The sequence below is a fragment of the Chiloscyllium plagiosum genome, unplaced genomic scaffold (genome assembly GCF_037043375.1).
Source record: "Chiloscyllium plagiosum isolate Xiang-an unplaced genomic scaffold, Cpla_swu_hap1 HiC_scaffold_5, whole genome shotgun sequence".
Lineage (NCBI taxonomy): Eukaryota > Metazoa > Chordata > Chondrichthyes > Orectolobiformes > Hemiscylliidae > Chiloscyllium > Chiloscyllium plagiosum.
Genome location: NW_028270143.1, coordinates 89711387 through 89732764, shown reverse-complemented (window position 1 = coordinate 89732764; position 21378 = coordinate 89711387). Strand labels below are relative to the sequence as shown.

Here is a 21378-nt window from a genome sequence, read left to right as displayed (position 1 = left end):
GTAGAAACTGGTGGTGTGGGGTTGTGGGACTATGAGGTTGGAGGCAGTGGATGGGAGATCCCCTGAGGTGATGAGGTTATGGATGGTTTGGGAGATAATGGTTTGGTGGTGGGCCGTGGGGTCATGGTCAAGGGGGCAGTCGAAGGAGGTGTCCGCGAGCTGGCGTTTAGCCTCAGCAATGTAAAGATCAGTGCACCAAACTACCACTGCGCCTCCCTTGTCTGCCGGTTTGATCGTGAGGTTGGGGTTGGAGCGGAGGGAGTGGAGGGCTGCACGTTGCGAGGGTGAGAGGTTGGAGTGGGTAAGAGGGGTGGACAGGTTAAGACGGTTAATGTCGCAGCTGCAGTTCCTATGTCGTTGGTTCCAATATGGACAATGACCTCTTGCTGGTCCCTCTCCCGCGTGAGAACATTCTGCACACTCTCTGAGACATCCTTGATCCTGGCACCAGGGATGCAACACACCATTCTGATTTTTCGCTGCTAGCCACAGAAATGTCTATCTGTACCTCGGACTAGAGAATCCCCTAACACAATTGATCTCTTGGAACCCGACGTACGCCTCATTGCATTAGAGCCGATCTCAATATGAGAAATGTGGCTGTTCGTGATGTGTTCCCCTGAGGATCCATCACCCCCTATATTTTCCAAATCAGCATACTTGTTTGAAATGGGTACAGCACACAGAACACACCTGCACTAGCTGCATACCTCTCTTACCTTTCCTGGAGTTAACTGTATCTGAGACTTGCCCCCCTTCCTATAACTGGCATCCATCACATACTGTTGCTGTTGCAAATTCCTCATTGCTTTTAACTGTCTCTCCAACCGATCCATTTGATCTTATAAGATTCGCAAGCAACAGCATTTATTGCAGATAAAATCTGCAGTAATCCTTAAACTCTCTTTAAACGCCCACATCTGACAAGAAGCACATATCACTTTACTAATAAGAGGGAAATTGAGAAACAAACTTGAAAAGAGATCTCAGCTATCTGTAATAAAAATAGGGTGGTTATGGGAGGGGATTTTAACTTTCCAAACATAGACTGGGACTGCCATAGTGTTAAAGGTTTAGATGGAGAGGAATTTGTTAAGTGTGTACAAGAAAATTTTCTGATTCAGTATGTGGATGTACCTATTAGAGAAGGTGCAAAACTTGACCTACTCTTAGGAAATAAGGCAGGGCAGGTGACTGAAGTGTCAGTGGGGGAGCACTTTGGGGCCAGCAACCATAATTCTATTAGATTTAAAATAGTGATGGAAAAGGATAGACCAGATCTAAAAGTTGAAGTTCTAAATTGGAGAAAGGCCAATTTTGATGGTATTAGGCCAGAACTTTCAAAAGATGATTGGGGGCAGATGTTCGCAGGTAAAGGGATGGCTGGAAAATGGGAAGCCTTCAGAAATGAGATAATGAGAATCCAGAGAAAGTATGTTCCTGTTAGGGTGAAAGGAAAGACTGGTAGGTATAGGGAATGCTGGATGACTAAAAAAATTGAGGGTTTGGTTAAGAAAAAGAAGGAAGCATATGTAAGATATAAACAGGATAGATCGAGTGAATCCTTAGAAGAGTATAAAGGCAGTAGGAGTATACCTAAGAGGGAAATCAGGAGGGCAAAAAGGGGACATGAGATAGCTTTGGCAAATAGAATTAAGGAGAATACAAAGGGTTTTTGACAAATACATTAAGGACAAAAGGGTAACTAGGGAGAGAATAGGGCCCCTCAAAGATCAACAAGGCAGCATTTGTGTGGAGCGGCAGAAAATGGGGGAGATACTAAATGAGTATTTTGCATCAGTATTTACTGTGGAAAAGGACAGGGAAGATATAGACTGTAGGGAAATAGATGGTGACACCTTGCAAAATGTCCATATTACAGAGGAGGAAGAGCTGGATGTCTTGAAACACATAAAAGTGGATAAATCCCCAGGACCTGATCAGGTGTACCCTGGAACTTTGTGGGAAGCTAGAGAAGTGATTGCTGGGCCTTTTGCTGAGATATTTGTATCATTGATAGTCACAGGTGAGGTGTCGTAAGACTGGAAGTTGGCAAATGTGGTGCCACTGTTGAAGAAAGGTCGTAAGGACAAGCCAGGAACTATAAACCGGTGAGCCTGACCTCAGTGGTGGGCAAGTTGTTGGAGGGAATCCTGAGGGACATGTATTTGGAAAGGCAAGGACTGATTAGGGATAGTCAACATGGCTTTGTGCGTGGGAAATCATGTCTCAAAAACTTGATTGAGCTTTTTGAAGAAGTAACAAAGAGGATTGATGAGGGCAGAGTGGTAGATGTGATCTATATGGACTTCAGTAAGGCGTTTGACAAGGTTCCCCATGGGAGACTGGTCAGCAAGGTTAGATCTCACGGAATACAGGGAGAACTAGCCACTTCGATACAGAACTGGCTCAAAGGTAGAAGACAGAGGGTGGTGGTGGAGGGTTGTTTTTCAGACTGGAGGCCTGTGACCAGTGGAGTGCCACAAGGATCGATACTGCGTCCTCTACTTTTTGTCATTTACATAAATGATTTGGATGAAAGTATTAGAGCTACAGTTAGTAAGTTTGCAGATTACACCAAAATTGGAGGCGTAGTGGACAGCGAAGAAAGTTACCTCAGATTACAACAGGATCTTGACCAGATGGGCCAATGAGCTGAGAAGGGCAGATGGTGTTTAATTCAGATAAATGCCAGGTGCTACATTTTGGGAAAGCAAATCTTAGCAGGACTTATACACTTAATGGTAAGATCCTAGGGAGTGTCCCTGAACAAAGAGACCTTGGAGTGCAGGTTCATAGCTCCTTGAAAGTGGAGTTGCAGGTAGATAGGATAGTGAAGAAGGCATTTGGTATGCTTTCCTTTATTGGTCAGAGTATTGAATATAGGAGTTGGGAGGTCATGTTGTGGCTATACAGGACATTGGTTAGGCCACTGTTGGAATATTGCATGCAATTCTGGTCTGCTTCCTATCAGAAAAATGTTGTGAAACTTGAAAGGGTTCAGAAAAGATTTACAAGGATGTTACCAGGGTTGGAGGATTTGAGCTATAGGGAGAGGCTGAACAGGCAGGGGCTGTTTTTCCTGGAGCATCGAAGGCTGAGGGGTGACCTTATAGAGGTTTACAAAATTATGAGGGGTATGGATAGGATAAATAGGCAAAGTCTTTTCCCTGTGGTTGGGAAGTCAGAACTAGAGGGCATAGGTTTAGGGTGAGAGGGGAAAGATATAAAAGAGACCTACGGGGCAACATTTTCACACAGAGGGTGGTATGTGTATGGAATGAGCTGTCAGAGGAAATGGTGGAGGCTGTTTCCACGCTGTACATCTTTATGACTCTATGACTCTCAAACTGTAGGGTGAATTCCATCATATTATGATCACTGCACCTTAAGCTCCCTAATCAAGTCTGCCTCATTACCAAACCCAGAATTGCCTGTTCCCTCATGGGCTGTACCACCAGTTGCCCCAGACATTCCACAAATTCCTTTTCTTGGGCTCCACTACCAACCTGAGTTTTCCAGTACAACTGCACTTTGAAGTGCTCCATTATTATTGGAACAGTGTCTTTCTTGCAAGACTTTTTTAGGTCCTGATTTATTTTCTGTCCCAAATGCTGACTACTGCTCGAAGGCCATTTCCCATCAGGGATTTTTTTCCTTTGTGGTTCCTTAACTCCAACCATGCAGGGAAAAGTTGAGATTAAAATGGCATCAAATATTGTTTGAGTAAAGGAAATTCTGCCTATCAACAGCTCTCTGATTAATTGAGCTGCAGAGTGTTAAAGCATTCTAAGTGCCAAGAGTGCCAGGGAGTGAAAACATAAATAGCTACAGACAGTGTTTCTCTCTCTCTCTCTCTGTCTCTCTCACACACACAAACACACACACTCTCTCCTCTCTCTCTCTCTCTTTCTATCTCTCTCTCCCTCTTTCAATGTGGGGAAATAACAAAACCCCAGAAAGCTTAAAAGAAAGAATTCAAGAAAAGACTTAAGTACCTGATAAATTGTCAAGGCTAGGGGTAATCATTAGTGTACAACAGCATCTCACCCTTGTTAAAGAAAATCCAAAAGACTGAAAGAAAAGGAACTTTCCACATTATTGCTTGGACTTTTGATCTTTGGAACTTTGTTTAATCTGTATACATTATTTTTCAACTCAGAATTTTTATTAAACTATTTTCTTTTGTTTTATGATTTGTGATTCTATTGGCATATATTCAGGTCAGAACGGTTATAGTTTAACTTACAAAAGTTATGAATCCTTTCTTTTGGTGGTTCTTGCTGAAGCTAAGTGTTACAAGAAGTATTATTTTTAGTACAACTGCAAGATCCTAGTCAGATTTGTTGTTGCCCTGAGTTGCAGTCAGTCAGGTGAATTGAGGTTTTGATGGTCTTGTTGGGATTTTTACTCATTTATCTATTTTTGTGATAACCTGTGGAATATTAGGGCATGATTATTTGTGCAGTATTCCCAGTTATGTTGCAGCATAAGCTTGGAAGTTCAGTGCTAGCATTTTTTCTGTCAAGTATTAGTAGGTTGTGTCAGACCATTATCAAAAACAAAAACAGGCTATAATCATAATCTTTAAAGTTTTTGAAATTAAAATTCAATGTCCAGAAGTTATTCCTTTAAATGCAATTACAGCTAAGGTAATATTTGAAAAGTTAACTCTTTTTTCACATATTTCATCAATTGAAATACAATCTAATCAGGTTTCTAACTTTATAGCCCAGGTTATTCAGAGCCTAATTGGTAATCTGTGTATAAAACAGCTGAAGACTACTGTTTATCATCCAGAGACCTTTGGAGAGATATCAGTCTCAAAACAATGATTAAGACCTACTTTCACAAATAGCCACAGAAACGGGACAAAGAATTAAATATCTTACTCTCTGCTATCAGAGACTCCTCAAATTAATCTGTTAGGTTGAATATATTTGAATTGATCTATGGTCATGAGATAAGACCAAAATAAATCTGATTTTGGAGAAGTTTGAAGGTATAAAATGAGTCTTCATTATTGAATAATATATCCATTTGTTTAGAGAAACTTACAGGAACATAACTGCACAACTGAAGCAGCATAACCACAGTTAAAAACTGTTAATTCTAGATTCTGCCTTAATAGGAAACATCCCCGTCACATCTATCCTGTCAAGATCCTTCAAGATTTTGTAAATTTCCATCTAGTCATCTCTTACTGTTCTAAACTCCAGCAGAGCCTAGCTTGTTCATTCTTTCCTCATAAACACAACCCACCTGTTTCAGGCATTAGTCTAGTAAATCTTCTCTGAACTCTCTCCAATATACTTACACCCTTCCCTAAATAAGGTGACCAATACAATGTACATTACTCCAGACGTGACCTCACCAATGTCCTGTATAACTGAAGCATAACCTCTCTACTTACGCTTTCAATTCCCTTTGTGATAAATGATAGCACTTTTGTAATTACTTTCTGTACCTCCATACTAACCTTGTGCAATTCATTTACAAGGACACCCTGATTTCTGCATCTTGAAGCTGTGCAATTTCTCACCATTTAGATGACTTCACATTTTCCCATATAATAGTCCATTAACCATATCTTCATCCATTCACTTAACGCATCAATAGCTTTTTGTAACCTGCTTATGCCATCATCACAACTTAATTTCTGGCCTGTGTCATCAGAAAATTTTGTAACCATACCCTGCATTCCTTTATCCAAGTCATTTATATACGTTATACAGAGCTGAGGTCCAACACTAACTGCTGTGGCACATTACTTGTTATATCTTGCTAGCCTGAATATTATCCATTTATACCTACTCTCTTTATGCTTTTTCTTCTATCCATGCCAATATGCTATCCAGTACATCAGGAGCTTTTATTTTCTACAATATCCTTTGGTGTAGCATCTTATCATCCTATCTGTACAGCTCCTATCTTGCCCAGTATTGGTACGACTGCCTATGGTCTGGAGCCCTCTTCTCTGAAATCAATCTTCAAGCTAGACATTGATTACTCTAAGTAAGAACTGAAAGAACCGCAGATGTTGTAAATCAGGAAAAGAAAAGGAAATTGCTGGAAAATCTCAGCAGGTCTGGCGGCGGATGTGTAGGAAATGCAGAGTTAACGTTTCATGTTGAGTGACCCTTCCTCAGGACTTGATTTCTCTAATGTGATTTTCCAACACCAATTTTCACACGATTCAGATCAAAGCAGGCTATGATCTTTGAAGCAAAAACAGAAATTGCTGGGAAAACTCAACAGGTTTGGCAGCATCTGTGCTAAGAGAAGTCAAAGTTAATGTTTTGGATTGAATGACCTTTTCTCAGAGGATGGGTCACTGGACCTGAAACATTAACTTTGACTTCTCTTCACAGGTGCTGCCAAACCTGTTGAGCTTCCAGCAACTTCTCTTTTTGTTTCTGATTTACAGCATTTGCAGTTCCTTCAGTTTTTATTCAGTATGACCTTTGAAGCTTCTGATTCTTATTTTGGTACCTACCTCCTCATACTGACTTTGCAGACCCTTCTTTTTTTGTCTTGCTTATGTCGTTGGTACCTACACAGACCATGACAACTGAATCCTCTCCCTCCCACTCCAAGTCAGACTCCACATAGATTTCAGTGGTTCAAGAAGGCAGTTCACCTTCTCAAGAGTAAATAGGGATGGGTGATAAATGCTGGCTAGCCACGTTCTGTGAATGTTCAAAAGAAAATTTCCTCTCCAGGCTCAAGTGCACAGGACAGGCAATACAGTTGTCTGGACTTATCCTCTTTGCTGCAGAGAACAAGTCAATCTCCTCCTAGATAGGTTAATATTCACATAAAGCATGATTGCCAAATTGATTTTCAAAAGATAATTCTAGAAGCTGCCTTTAAGCAGGTTGTTTGTTGTCATAATTTCTTTTGGAAGAAGTATTAAATAAATACATTTATGCTGAGGCTATTTCTTACTTCATCTCTGCCTCAAGCTCTTGAGTAACAAATGGGAGAAGGTAACATCTGACACATTCTAGTCCTTATCTATTTGGCCTCAAGAGGTTCCTATCCTATTTCTGCAATAATTCTATTGGTTGACATGGCAACATTCAATCGGCTTTTGACAAAGTTGGATTTTGCTTCTAAAATGCTGATACTTGGATCCATGAATTAAGAAAATATACTCAACTTTAAAATACAACATTTAGCAGGTAAATTCCTCATTACCATTCACCACTGACTGACAAACCATCAGATAGTTTGCTCCAACTGACTGGAACTATAAATCTCTAGAAATCATTTTCTCCCAGATTCTCTCTCTACCTTGAAAAACCTTTAATTGGGGGGAAAACCCCTTAAATCCTTTAAATCTTGAATAAGCATTCAGTCGCTTTACAAACTTCATTTTCCATGATCCAGCATACATTCTCCACTGTATTTCATTTGAGATGGTAAATATATCTTTTTACCTTTAATGCTGTAATATTAGTGCAAGTTGTGACAGTTGTTGATACAGAGAAACTGTATCAGAGTTTCACTGAATCTGGAGATTGCACTCTATCATTCATTTCTCTGGCCTTTTACAATGTTGGTTGGCAATAAAATTTATGACAACTTTTTCACAACTGCAGTAAGTGGAAAGAAGCCTGAATTTCTGGATAGAGTGTACTATGTTGGCAGATTCCTGAGCTCTCAAACACCAGATGCTCTCGTGTGAAAGGTAGTTTGAGAGTTCTCTGTACATCTGCCTGATTATACCAATTAACACCAATTAGGCATAGAGTGAACAACTCTGAAAGAAGTAATTAGAGATGAACTGAACCTCAGACTATCAGAATCATGCAGATTTTTTACCGTAGGAAGCTAGGGTTTATAACCCCATATAGTTGCAAAAACAATATACACTTGGTGTGCTCAGCTGAGCCCTATGATAATGCATTTAAACTATCAACTTTTTTGATGCATCTGTGTGTGTAATCATAGCTACACTAAGGAAAAGCTGCTCCACTTATAGTTTGGATGTGTACTTTGAAAGTGGAGCTAAGAAAGATTGTTCAGCCAGAATATTAGCTTTTCTGCTCTGAGTGGTTGTCTAAGTGTGTAAGTGCATTTCAACCATTTAACATTTCTGAATATTAGCACAAAACAATATTTCTCCATGGCCTGAAACATGGCTGTGCACAGTTGTCACATTCAAAAAGCAAGAATTTTACTTCTTTCATTTGCCATCAGACAATAGAGAATTGTACACAGAGGCCTAGACTCTAATAGGGTCACTTTCCAGGTACAAATGAGAACCTGATGTATGTAAACATCACAGAGAATCACCTCTGATCTCTGGTGTCTAGCAGCACGTCTGGGTGCTTTGACTGCAATTTGCTGCCCATTGATTTCAATGGCTGAGAAAATGACAGTAACACAACCATAATTTTCAGATATGAGCAGGCACTGAGCGAGTTTCCTCGCAGCTGTCAGAGCAGAGGTCACTCCAAGGTTTTTTCTCAGCAGGAGGCCAGGGTAAAGGAAGGGAAACTGATTTTGCCGCTCTCCTGTATCATGTAATGATTTGGGAAGTTTTACGTAAGCCCAGAAACGACCTTGCCTGCATCCCAGCAGAGCGAAAACCCATAAGAAAGAAAAGAAAATCAATACATATAAGGAAGCATATAAAAACCTGAGAGATAAATGCCAAAATTTCAAATGAACATTAACACTGACAAAAGGGTGGGATTGGAAAATGCTGTTTCCTGAGTTGGCAAGCTTGGAGACAGAAAGGGCACTCCAATGAATGAGGTGGCAGTGCTTCCAAACTTCACTGTCTCACTGCGTCCACCAGAATTCGGTTCTGAGCAGGGAGCTCCTTGATCAAACTTCCCACCTCTCCACCAACTAAGTGGCCAGTTAAGGACCATATAATGATCTGCTGCTGTTGGAATTAATTTAGCTCCAAGCAAGTTTCTCATGATGAGAAATGCCAGACAGGTGTGGCTATTTTGACACTTTGTATGTATGTGTGTGTGTGTGTATGCGTGAGTGAGTGTGTGTATGTGTGTACATGTCGGGGGGGTGGGTGGGGGTCCCCCTCATTCAAAGGTGCTCATAGCCTGACTGAAGGTTGGCCATCATGCATGTCTGCTGGGAGCCACCCCATTTTCACCTTCATTTCTCACACCACCTTCCCTCACCCTTCTGTGAACCCCGAAACGCACACATCCCTCCACTAATTACTTGCCTTAGTACTGCATCCTGCATAATCCTGGAACTCCAAGAGTGCTCTTCCATGAGCAACAATGTCTTTCTACACGGTGGTGCTGATGACAAGAACTGCCCATGTCTCACCAGTCAGAAGCGTGACTAGGCGGGACTTCAAACCCTGGGATCTGCATTCCAGAGGTCATCCCACTGGTGGGTTCATCACTGCCTGTTTATTGTGTGGTTTGGAAGGTTTTCCTTGGAAGAGACTGCACAGGCCTCTTATCAGGTGCCCAGACAACTGACAGGATCCCAGCCTCATCAAGATTCTATTTTAGAATTCTATGGACCAACTAACTTGAGCCAAGTGCCAAAAGGAAGCAGAGTTGAGGAATCATAATGCAACTGAAATAAAAAAAAAATCCCAATTCAAGGGATAATAGAATTCTGCTTAGCAGACAATTTGAAAGAGTCATGCGAGTAACCTAACTGAATGAAAATAAATAGGAAAATGAAGGAAGAACAAGGAACACCATTTAACATAATATGTTGGTGGTAATGCTGTGAAACAGTACAGTCATTAGTGATATAGTTGTACCAGCAATCAACTATGCACTTTCTCTCTGACTATATTTCCAGGAGAGATTACTGACGCTCCCCTGTAATTGGGAAGCAGCAGCAGCAGTAACATGGAGAATGTCAACAATATCCAGTTCAGGAGCTTCATTGGTGGGCATCATGTTGTAGGTTATTTCAATATTCAGACAAGTAAGTGTGTGAAGTGAATCAGATTCTAGAAAGTGGTGAAGAATCATGTTAAGATAATTTAAATAATGTGCCATACCCTGAAATAAGAGGCAACAGTCTGTGTCTTCATGTTAGTCGTTTCCCTGGGATTAAGTGCAGAATCGCCGTTGTCAACCTAATGAAAGGAACATATCATATGTACATTACTCAAGTGTAGATTTATGATTATCTTTTATGTATGGAAATGTTTGCAACTCATTTGCATAATTATGAACAGTTTATCTTTAAAAAGTTTAATTGGGCATGACTCAACGAGATGCATATTGCTGCAACAGCTTGAACTCCAAATGAATTGCATCACACCTCTACCTGCAGAAGCAAATTCTGGTGAAGAACATTCTTCCATTGGTTTATACCTAACACAAAACACAAACTGAGAAGTTCATTTATAACAATGAGCATTGCTGAAAACAAAATGACTAAAAAAAAACTTTTGATGAAGCTTTTCACCTTGTACATATCAGGAAAATTTGCAAGCATACAAATTTGATTGGTAGAGACTTTGCCATGGATAATGCTGATTGGCAGTTAATAACCAGGCTGAATTTACATTGTAAGGGAGGAAGTTGACTGCCTTGGTCAGATTATTGCCCTGAGACATGAACCAATAAATGGGTGTCACAAATTTTGTTGTATTTCAACAGATGCCATGCATGTATCTGTTCTTTCTGTTTGCAAAGAACACAGCTCTGTCCGTCAATATCTGTAGCTTCGAATACATTCAAATACTCCATTGTGCAAACCCAACTGACAATCCTAAATTCATTGTCTATATAATTCCTTGAATATTTAGGTTTATCTGCAAATGTTCTCCAATTGTGGAATAACATCTAATGTTGGACATGGTTAATGATCTTTGCAAGCACAGGCTGGTGATTCCCCATCGCAACACCTCTACGAATCAGAATCCACTTGTCAATCAGTCAGCATCCTCCTCTTTCACATTATGAATAGTGGTGTACATGAAGAACAGTTTTGACATAATGTGTCTTTTTTCAGGCTTTGTATCACCAATTAACCTACTTGGAATATGAGCATTATGAGCAAGATCAGCATTTATTGCCAATCCCTCATTGCCTTTGGGCAGAGGTCAGTGAAACACTACAAATTGTGTGGGTTGCTAGACCATTAGAGTTGGCAATAAAACAGAAAATGCTGGAGAAACCCAGCAGGTATGGTAGCATTTGTGGAGAGAGAAACTGATTGAGTTTTGATTCCAATGTGACTTTTCTTCTGAAATGAAGAAGACTTGAAAATGAAGCAATTCCTCTTGGTACCATCATGATCAAGTCTACTTGCTCCTCCTCCCCCTTTTCCAATCAATACAATCCAACAGTTTCAAACCCCTTCAATTCTGAAAAAGAGTCATATTGGACTTGAAATATTAACCCTGTTTCTCTCTTCACAGATCCCGCAAACCTACTAAGTTTCTCCAGCATTTTATGTTTATGTGTCAGATCTCTAACATCTATAGTATTTTATTATATCATTACAGATTGCAGTTAAAAAATCCATTAGGTTTTGTTGGTCTAGAGTCATAAACAGCTCAGACCAGGTGAAAATGATAGATTTCCTCCAGAAAGGCCTCAAATGAACGAAGAATCTAATACGTCATTTCCAAAAGTCATGGGATTTGCCCTTGAAAATGCAATGCTGAGCTGCCTTCTTGAAACATTGTAGTCCTTCTGATGTAGGTGCTGATTTTCACCCAGCTACAGAGACAGTTTTGCAAAATGTTCCAGGTTAGAATGGTTAGGGGCTTGGAGACGAACTTGCAGGTTGCCTTCCTATTTGTATGCTATCCTAGTCCTTCCAGTTGGTAATGGTCATACATTCTAAGGAGGCTTAATGAGTCACTGCAGTGCATCATGTGGATGGTCCACACTGTTGTCACTGCATCAGTGATGAAGGGGTGATGGCTTCATGTTCATGAATAGCGAAACCAGCATGATATTAATTGAACTTAAATTCCTTCAGCTACTCTGGTGGGATTTGAAATCACATTTACATTACATTATTCCAGCCCTCAGGATGAATATTCCAGCAGCATTACCTTTCTACTACAATTACCCTGTTACTTGCTTTATTAGAACTGCAATATAAAAGTGTGTTTTTATTTTACTTCACCAGACAAATTACAATATCAGAAACAGAACAGGTCTGTGTCTTTTTGATAGTTATATCGTGGCTTTGTAGCTGGCAACTGTTGTGACTTTTATCTTAAAGTTTTTTCAGACTCTGTGGTTAAACAGAGATCTAGTAATCTAGTTTCCACTAACATATTGGAGGTGGGTGGTTCTTTCCAAAGGTAGAACAGCAGTGACTGAGTTAACAGTCCCATGCCAGGCAAAACTTTCTCAGGATAGTTGGCATAATCAAGCATATACATAGGTCTGTGGTTATGTTGATAAGGAATAAACATGCTGATAGTTTTATTGTTCAAATATTACATGCACATCATACTAATTTCTTAATGTTTCCCAGTCTACACTAGTGATAGCACTTGTGACAATGAACAGACGATGTAAATTATTATGGGGAGTTAATAGACGTAATTATAACACGGATTTTCTTACATAAGGTACAAAGTCTTGCAAGGCAAGATAAAGCTGCAGCAAATCTCCTGATACATGGTTGAATTATTTTGACAGGTGCTCATTGATATTTCTTGGAGAAGTTGTGAAAGTTCTTTGGACTTGATAATACTGCTAAATAGCATAACATTACTGTATATGTAGGTGCTGAAAGGGTACTTAACTATCTATGGAAGATGCAAATTTATATCTTTCATGATGGAAAAACAATTATTCATCACTGAACAAAACCAAGTGGAGAGTTAAGACTGCAGATAATCTTCCTTTATTAGGGGTAACTGTCTAATAAAATATTTCTTCCTGTTGGTTAAATCTTGACAATTATTTATGAGATTATAAGGAAACGGGAGCATAAAAGTTAGTCCTTTAAAGTTCCTCATTTTTCATGCATCAAAATTGTCTGTGATTATCTCGTGAAAAAAGGGATGTCAGTTGTATTATGTAAATAAATTTGTAATGTCACACTAAAATCCCAGCAATTTGTTCATGATCACTCAGGGTCTGTCACTAAATTCTTAATCCATCCCTTTTGCATGTCGCAGATTGATTTATATCCTGACCAGCGTCTTTGTTTTCAAGATCCAGATTTTGTAACCATCCAAATGTGGCATTGAATAGATTTCTTACTCATAATAATAAGATGCTTGATCATCTATCACCCATTGGTCCTCTCCTGGTTCTTCTTGTGCCAGAATATTGATTTGAAGATCCTTGTCTTCCTTCTTTAAATCCCCCAACAGCCTTGGTCCTCTGTACCTCTACAAATTCTTCCACCATATCTTTCTGCATAGATCCCTGTACTTCCATCACTTATTATTCATTGTCCTTCTACGCTATCCTGTGAACACTTGTTTGCTTATTCATTGTGCTTCCACTTGTCCACCACTGGAAATTCTCTCTCTCAGAACTCTGTCTTGTGATGCACCTCCCTGTTTCCAACTGCTTATTTTAGACTTTCTGTTGATTATTTTTTAGTCCCTCCTGACCCTTTTCCCCTTTATTTGTCCTGCTTGATGTTCTCTTGAAGAAAGTAACATGGCTGAGACATTCAACCTGTAATAAGTACCAAAAAATGTAAGTTGATGTATAAACTAATTGTAGAAGAAACATCAGACATGAATATTGCAAGCCATTATGTTTTTCTTTTACTTACGTGCATTTATCTGCTGAATGAGACAACATGTGCAGGTGCACATGAATCTACTAGTGAGAAATGAGTGAGTCAAGTCTGGAAGTTGCATGATAATGGAATTGATCATTATGCTAGTATTAGATAGCTAATTTATTTTGTAAGCAGGTCCTCTGGTATATCCTGCTAAGCCAAGATAGTAGCTGCACCTCCAAGCAACAGGTTCCTGCTCCTTCATTGCCCCCACATTTTGCTCCTGCTCAGTGAACCCATATCGAAATCTCCTTGAGTGGATGTACCTCTGCAGTTGCTTGTGGCAGACGGAACGAGTTCCGAAGGTTGTTGTGAGTTGCTGACTTCTTGAGTGGCATTTGGAGCTGTTGTTTTTCTTGGAGACATGTCTAGAGAAGTAGAAGAGGAAGATAAAGAAATGTTAGCTTATTTCACGCAATCCACCCCTTCAAGTGTGGCACTGTACTGCGTGGTTTGCCATTGTGCTTGACAGTGATCAAGTGAGCAGCATGTGAAGGAGATAATAAATGAAGCACATGTCTAGCCTTCAGACGGGAGAGGCTTCCAGTTTCACCTTGCTCCAATCACTCCATGTTGCTAAGCCAATGAGGTCCAGTAGGTCCTCCTCTTTTTAGAATATTCTCTCCAGTAATATATGCTTTGTGGCCTGTAGCCAGGAAAGTATTGTCAGTTTGAAGCATGCCATAAAAGCAGCCATTTTGCTTCCACTGTGTCCAAAGCTTTTTGGTGGAAGAACCTTTTAAGATATGAACATGAGAACAGCATGAATAGCAATCTTAGGTTTGTGTCTTACAGTTCATGTAGTCATGCATTGAAAGAGCTGTTTTGATTTCTGATGCCTTGCATTGGTTAGCCACCCAGATGCAAGAGGTTTTGAGAAATAGTTCGTAATAATTTCAGTTGTGTCATCTATTGATGGGCTGACTTACTTTCAGTGTAGAGAAGCAGGTTAGAAAAGGACCACTGACAGAGAATCAGCATCACCTAGAGGTGCAGGAAAGAGGATGCTGCAAAAAGTGGTCAGAATCAACTGAAGGAGCAGGCAAGGGAAGGACCCCAAGACAGGCGGTCAGCATGTGCCAAAGGAATGGGTGATGTGAGGACCTTGAGACAGGCAATCATAATCCCACCTAAAGGTGGTGAACAAAAAACCCCACGACAGACAGACAGAAACAGAGATTGGAGCTGATTAGAATTGGTTCTTGTTCTACCAGAGGGTCAGGAGCTAGCTGTCGGATAAGACTTTGGTAAGCAATTAAGATATTTTTGATCTAAAATTTTAACATAGTACACAAATTAATGTCAAAGTTAATAAAATAAAGTAAGGACAACATAGGTAAATGAATAATTTAACAAAACAATTAAACATCATTAAAGATGGCAGGACACATGATGTGTCAAGGCTACAGCATGTGGAAGTTCCGGGATACCTTTGTGATCCAGTAAGTGTTTGAAGTTTGAGCAGCTTCAGGTTAGAGTTTATGAACTGGACGTTGAACCACAGATACTGTAATGCATCATGGAAGAGAACGTTTGCTGGATTCTTTGGAAAAGGTGACAGTTAGGCACCCATGATAGAGATGTCTAATTTGTTCAATGGTCAGGGACGGGAGGGTGTAACAGTAAGTGAGGCAGGTTTGGAAACCCAGAGGGCATAAGTTGAACATGGCTCTGAGCTGAGACCTCAGCTTTTTAGAAATTACCTCAATTACAAAGATGAGGAGAATGAAGGCAAGGTAGTTAAATTCAGAAATGACACCAAGATAGATAGGAAAATATGTTGTGATAAGGACAAAATAAGTTTGCAAATGGATAATGATCACAGCTTTTACAGAGATAGATGTTCAGAATGAGTTGGTGTTACTTATATTATACAGTGTTGGGGGAACCCAGGTAAAATAGAGAAATTATTATACAGGTAGAAGAAAATGTAAGACTAGGAGAGGTGTAGGATTAGATTGGAAAGCAACCAATTAAAATTAAGGATGCTCAAGAGATCAGAATTAGATAAACAGTTACATCAGAGGAAGAGATTTTAAAGGTGGAAGGGGCAAAGCAAAGGATGGATTTTGAAATAAGGATGAAAATTTTAAATTGAGGTTCTGTTTGACCAGGATCCAATGATGGTTAGTGGTTACATTGATGACAGGTGAATGGACCTCAGCACTAGTTAGGGAACAGGCAGCAATTGATCTTACATTTATGGTTTTTGTGAGCAACAATCAAGAATGTGTTGGAACAGAGATAGCAAAGGCAGGCACTGGGGTATCAGCAGCAGATGGCTGAGGCAAGTTTGAAGCGAGGTAATGCTACAAAGATGGATATAGACAGTCTTGGTGATGATATGAATATGTGGTTGGAAGCTCACCTGAGGACTTTACCTTGGTGATAAAGTCTGATTTTGTCTCAGACAGATCCCAGCAGTAGGAGGGAGATAGCCTGGGACAGAAGGAGCAATGAGAAAGTGAGTAATGGCGATGAACAAGGCTGGGAATGAATCTGCCAGGCAAAACATGAGGCAGCACAAGCCTGCAGGATGAATCAGGGCAGGGGAGTAGCTGATTTGCTATGGACAGTGAGCAGTGGGTGTCTAAAAAGTGGAGAAAGAGCAGAAGCGAGGGGCAGCAAAATGGGAGGATGGAGAATCGAGTGACTCCAAAGGGGATGGGAGTAATGGAAACTAGCAAGTGACTGCAAGGGAGTGGTGGAGAATTGCATGGCTCCAATAAGAGTGATTGAGGGAGGCTGCCAAGTGAAGCCTGTCTAGAGAGGAATACCTTTAAAAACAAAATTAAGAAGATCTGGAGTCACAAGTAATGAAATCCTTGCAAACTAAATGTACTTTATATAAAGGATATGTCAGTTATTGAGAAAAAAAGTCTTGTTTCTCGCTTATGGCAGTTGCCTTATGCCAATTTAAATAGAAAAATAATTTAATATGAGACAAACCATTTCATAGAATCCCTATAGTGTGGAAACAGGTCATTCAGCCCAACAAGTTCACACTGACCCTCTGAACAGTAATTCACCCAGACCCATTCCCCTACCCTATATTTACCCCTGACTAATGAACCTAACCTACACACCCTTGAACACTATGGGCAATTTACCATATCCAATTCACCTGATTGTGAGAGGAAGCCAGGGCATCCAGAAGGAACCCTCGCAGACACAGGGAGAATGTTGGAATCGAACCCAGGTTACTGGTGCTGTGAGGCAGCAGTGCTAACCACTGAGCCACCATGCTGCCCCTCTGAGTTTATACCTCTGAGAAGCAAGATCTCTACTTGCCAAAGTAAGAAGTCATGGATAACAAAGGAAATAAGACAACTTAAAGGTAAATGGTAAAACAAAATATTCAAAAATGTAAAAAGTGACTGGCAATGGGAAAGATGCTAAAAACAGCAATTATTGAAAAATCAGATACAAAGGATGACGAAAGGAAGCATAGAAACTAATTTCCAATGGATTGTCAGAGAAACACAAAAACTGGGAAAAAGAATGTGGTCAGGAATAATGCACATTCCTTGAAAACAAGAAGCAGTGATACTGTCAATGAAAATTAGGAAATTACTATAGTATTTACGGTTAATGAAGTGGTCAACGTGAAGGTCCTCTCAAGGAAAATAATCAGAGATAAGGACTGACAAAAATGATCAAAAGCAAAATAACAATAATGAGGAAAATAAAGAGACTTAAGAATGACAAAACCCCAAGATCAGATGGTTCCATCCCAGTTTTTAAAAGCAAGTAAATGAAAATATTGCAAGTGCCTGGATTATAATCTTCTAAACTTCTCCCAATTTGTGATACATATCTTTAGATTAGAAAATTGTGCATGTCATGCTACTATTCAAGAAAGATTAAGAAGGTAAACCAGGGAATTATGGATTATTGAGCTGACTATCTATTGCTAGGTTACTACTGTTGATAATTTTGAATGCAGATTTTTAAGATGATTATGTTTTGCAATGTCTCAAATGAAGAAGGTCATGTGATCTGCTTCAAATTCTGCCCAACAATAAACCAAGTGTCTTGGTTACTATGGAGACTGAGAGCCAAGATTGAGACGTACTGGAAGCAAGGTGCAAAATGTTTATGTCTGAAACAAAGGCAGGAACAGCTGATCTAACAGTAGAGTCCCATTCCTTAGTCTCTGGTTTTAAGACAGAGAGAGAAATTTCAGCAAAACAAAATGCTGCAGCGTACAGGTGAGTGACCATGGCTATTGCACGGCAGAACGTAAAAGAGAGGTTGGTCTATGATCAAAGAAATATACGAATGATAATTTAAAGATTCTGTAAGGTTTTCCCTGGTGAAACCAGGATGAGAAAATGACAGAATAAGCTTTACTGTTAATAGTTTGTTTGGAAATTCTCTGAAAACTAAGGAAAGAGCCTTTCGCTGGTTGCTTGGTGATTGCCTTTGATTGTAAGTAGTGTAGCTGGAAGCATAAAATTAATGAAGTTACGTTGACAGATAAGATGGCTAAAACTGTGGGAATTGGATTTCAATGTACTGTCATTCATTTACTTTGAATCTGGAAAGCACTGAACGGGTACTTTCTAAATGGAGGAAAGCTAAAACAACAGGGGGCCAAAAATTGACAGTGGTTCAAGTATATAATTAATTAAAATGTCATGAACAGTAAGTAGTTACAAAGGTTGATGGAATACTGGCCCTGATACTTACACTAGTAGAAAAAAAGGGAGTAAAAGTTAACCATCAGCTATATAAAGCCTTAATTAGAGCACACGGTGTATAATAAGCAGTTCTGAACACCACATCTTTTAGAATGATATATTGGACTTGGAGGGAGCTTAGATTTTCCAGAAATATGCCTGACATAAAAAGTTAAATTATGAGGTAAGGTTACATATGCTAGAGTTTTACTTTGAAGGTCAAAACTTTCAAGATACAAAGTGAACATCTCAGGTGGTTGGAGAGAAACTATTTGCACTAGGTGGGCAGTGTTGGACTAAGTCCCACATTGTAAAAATGTGAGGTTGAATTTTCAGGATTGACATTCGGAAACTTCTCCACACAAGAGGTGATAAACATTTGGAATTTTCTTCTTCAAATGGCAAAGTCCTTGATCAATAATACATTTTAAATTTGAGATGGATAGTTTTTTTTATTATCCAAAGATATTAAGGAATATAGTGAAAAAGCAATTACGTGGAGTTTGGTTGTAGATCTCACTGAATAGTTGCGCAGGCTAAAGATTTAAATGGTCTATTGCTTTTCCTACATCGCTATGATTTGATATTGGATCAGTAAAACAAGACAGTTAGAGCATATAATTGGTAATCAAGTTAAATTAGTAAGCAATGCATTGATTTAGTGCCAAAGAAGTGATTTAGATACAAATGCAATTATTACTCAAATGTTATTGGCAGTCAAGCAATTATAATATACTAAAGAGTACTCCACATACTTTCTGCCACCTTTTTCCATTTACAAGAACTTGCAAGAAGCTTACAAGGATGTACATTGTTCAGAGCAGATGTTAGGAAGCACAAAGGTTGGTTGATGTTTCAAACTCTTCTACAAATGACAGTGGATGCTGGATATTAAGGGATATGAGCCAAAGGCAGGTGTCTGGAGTTGGGCCATGGATGAACCATGATCTCAATGAATCATGGAACAGGGCCCAATCTTCTTGCTATAACCTATGTTCATTGTAAGATTCTATGGTGGTAAGTGCTGAAGAAAACTTGTCATGTAGTATCTAAATCCTTCCACAGTCAAGAAGTGACAGTGGTATCACTGGTAAGAGAGAGAAATAGGAATATAAACATAAGGACAGAATTAATGACTTTAAGATGGTAACAAATGATTTATATGTACCTTGATCATGTTACTAATATCCTACACAATCTGTGACCTAACTGATCTATTAGAAGAACTTTTTAAGGAGTTTAGACTTCCACTTTATAGTGTTGTTGATAACAGCAAATACCATTAACCATTTTTATGGTTTAACTGAGCCCCTTTAATTTCCAGAATATATTAGGAGAGCAGTTTAATAGGCAGCTAAGCTCATATCATGCATTTTATATGATTAGCCAAAGTCAGAATTATCTTCCTGATGTCATCCTATGCTAACCCATTATTTCCACGTTGCATCTTATTTGAGGTGGGTCTATGTTATTTCTTATGGAATTTATGGAAAGTGAAATCAAGAATTAAAAGTCTCATTTTCTGTTCAGGTCCAATTTTTGATTTCTTCCTTGGCATAGATATTTACATCTGATAAAACCATCAGGATTTTCAACCCAATTCTTGAGGAGGCAAATTTTTTAATAACAGATTTTTTGGACTCTCTTTCAGAAATAATTTGATTTTCATTTCTTATGGTGTTTACAGAAGAAGAAAGAAAATCCCCTCACTTCAACTCTGGCTCTTCTGCCCAGTAACTTCAATCTGTCTCTGCATACTATCTGCTTTTCATCCACAAAAACTTTCTTATGAATTATTTCATCAGAGAGTTTTATGTTTTGAACACGTTTATTAAATCTCCTGTCCACCTTTCCCAATTAAAGGGGAAGAATCTCAGCTTCTTGAAGCTCTCCAAGTAACCGAAGTTGTACATCCCTGATACCATTCTCATGGATGCCGTTTGTGCACTCTCCAAGGCCTTCTCATGGTGCCCAAAATTAGGAATTCATTCCAACGGAATTTAACTTCCCATTTCCAATTATTTAGCCTAATTTCTTTGTGTACCGTCTCCCTTTATTTGTAAACCTAATAACCTCATACACTTTTTACAGTCTCGGCAAATTGTTTTACCATTATTAAAGATTAATGCACCCTGGCTCTGTTCCTGACCTGTCCCTCACCTCTAATACTGTCCCCTCAACTACTATGGAAAAGCCTTGTTTCATTGTTAAGCTAAAATTGTGCTGATGAAGGGAAGAAGCACAAGCCATACTAAGATGTATCCAGTTGAAAATAGAAATTAGAAATAATAAATGACTGAGAAAGATTGAGAGAGGAGTTGTTTACCTCACAAAGGCAATAATAGCTGTGAAATACAGAGTCATCCACCTACAAGAAAAGAAAATAGGAAACGATGAAGACAGGCATGAAAAATCTTTATGTCAATCTTTTCTACAGCCAAGATCTCAGCAATATCCTTGCTGAAAGTATGCAAACAGCTAAAAATGGTGAGAGATCAGGAAAACCCTGTGGATATTTACGCTCGGGGCACTTACTAAACAGAAAACTACAGGGCTTCCAGTTTCTAAACTCACTCACTGTTTCTTTCTAACAGGAATAATTTCCTCATTCCAAATCTCCCAAGCTACCCTCAAACATTTAACTCTCACTCACTAATAAATGCTTCCTGCAATTATGCCTCCTGCTGACAGTATTTTGTCTTGTAATTAGCTTATGAAACCACAGATCTGCAACTGGATAATAGTTGGTGGTGCTGTTTAATACATGGCCGTGTGATCACTGCCTGCACAGTGACCCTGAGTTGAAGCGTATAGCAATACACTTCTGTTTATGCTTCATTTCTTGTAGCACAAGGTATAAACAACAAAAATAGACTTATATAAGAAGTGGCGCATACAATTAGTGGCCCCTCAATAGTTTTAAGGGGGAGCACCACTATTCTCACGGCACGGGAGGGTTGGAGATAGA

At 39.3% G+C, this 21378-nt stretch overlaps 1 protein-coding gene across 8 annotated transcripts in view; it reads right to left on the bottom strand.

Annotated features, from left to right (window-relative positions):
• Positions 1-21378, bottom strand: part of myo3a (myosin IIIA) — a 433748-nt gene that overhangs the window by 115759 nt on the left and 296611 nt on the right. For 4 of the 8 annotated variants that reach the window (XM_087987435.1, XM_087987439.1, XM_087987441.1 and 1 more), the window contains 3 exons: positions 20737-20778; positions 13995-14096; positions 10010-10087 (listed from right to left, as the gene is read on the bottom strand). The exons of 1 other annotated variant lie outside the window; for it this stretch is intronic. In XM_087987435.1, the coding sequence (XP_087843561.1) occupies positions 10010-10087; positions 13995-14096; positions 20737-20778 (222 nt within the window). The remainder of the gene's footprint in view (positions 1-10009; positions 10088-13994; positions 14097-20736; positions 20779-21378) is intronic. 3 more of the 8 variants (XM_087987437.1, XM_087987436.1, XM_087987438.1) reach the window with 3 other exon arrangements.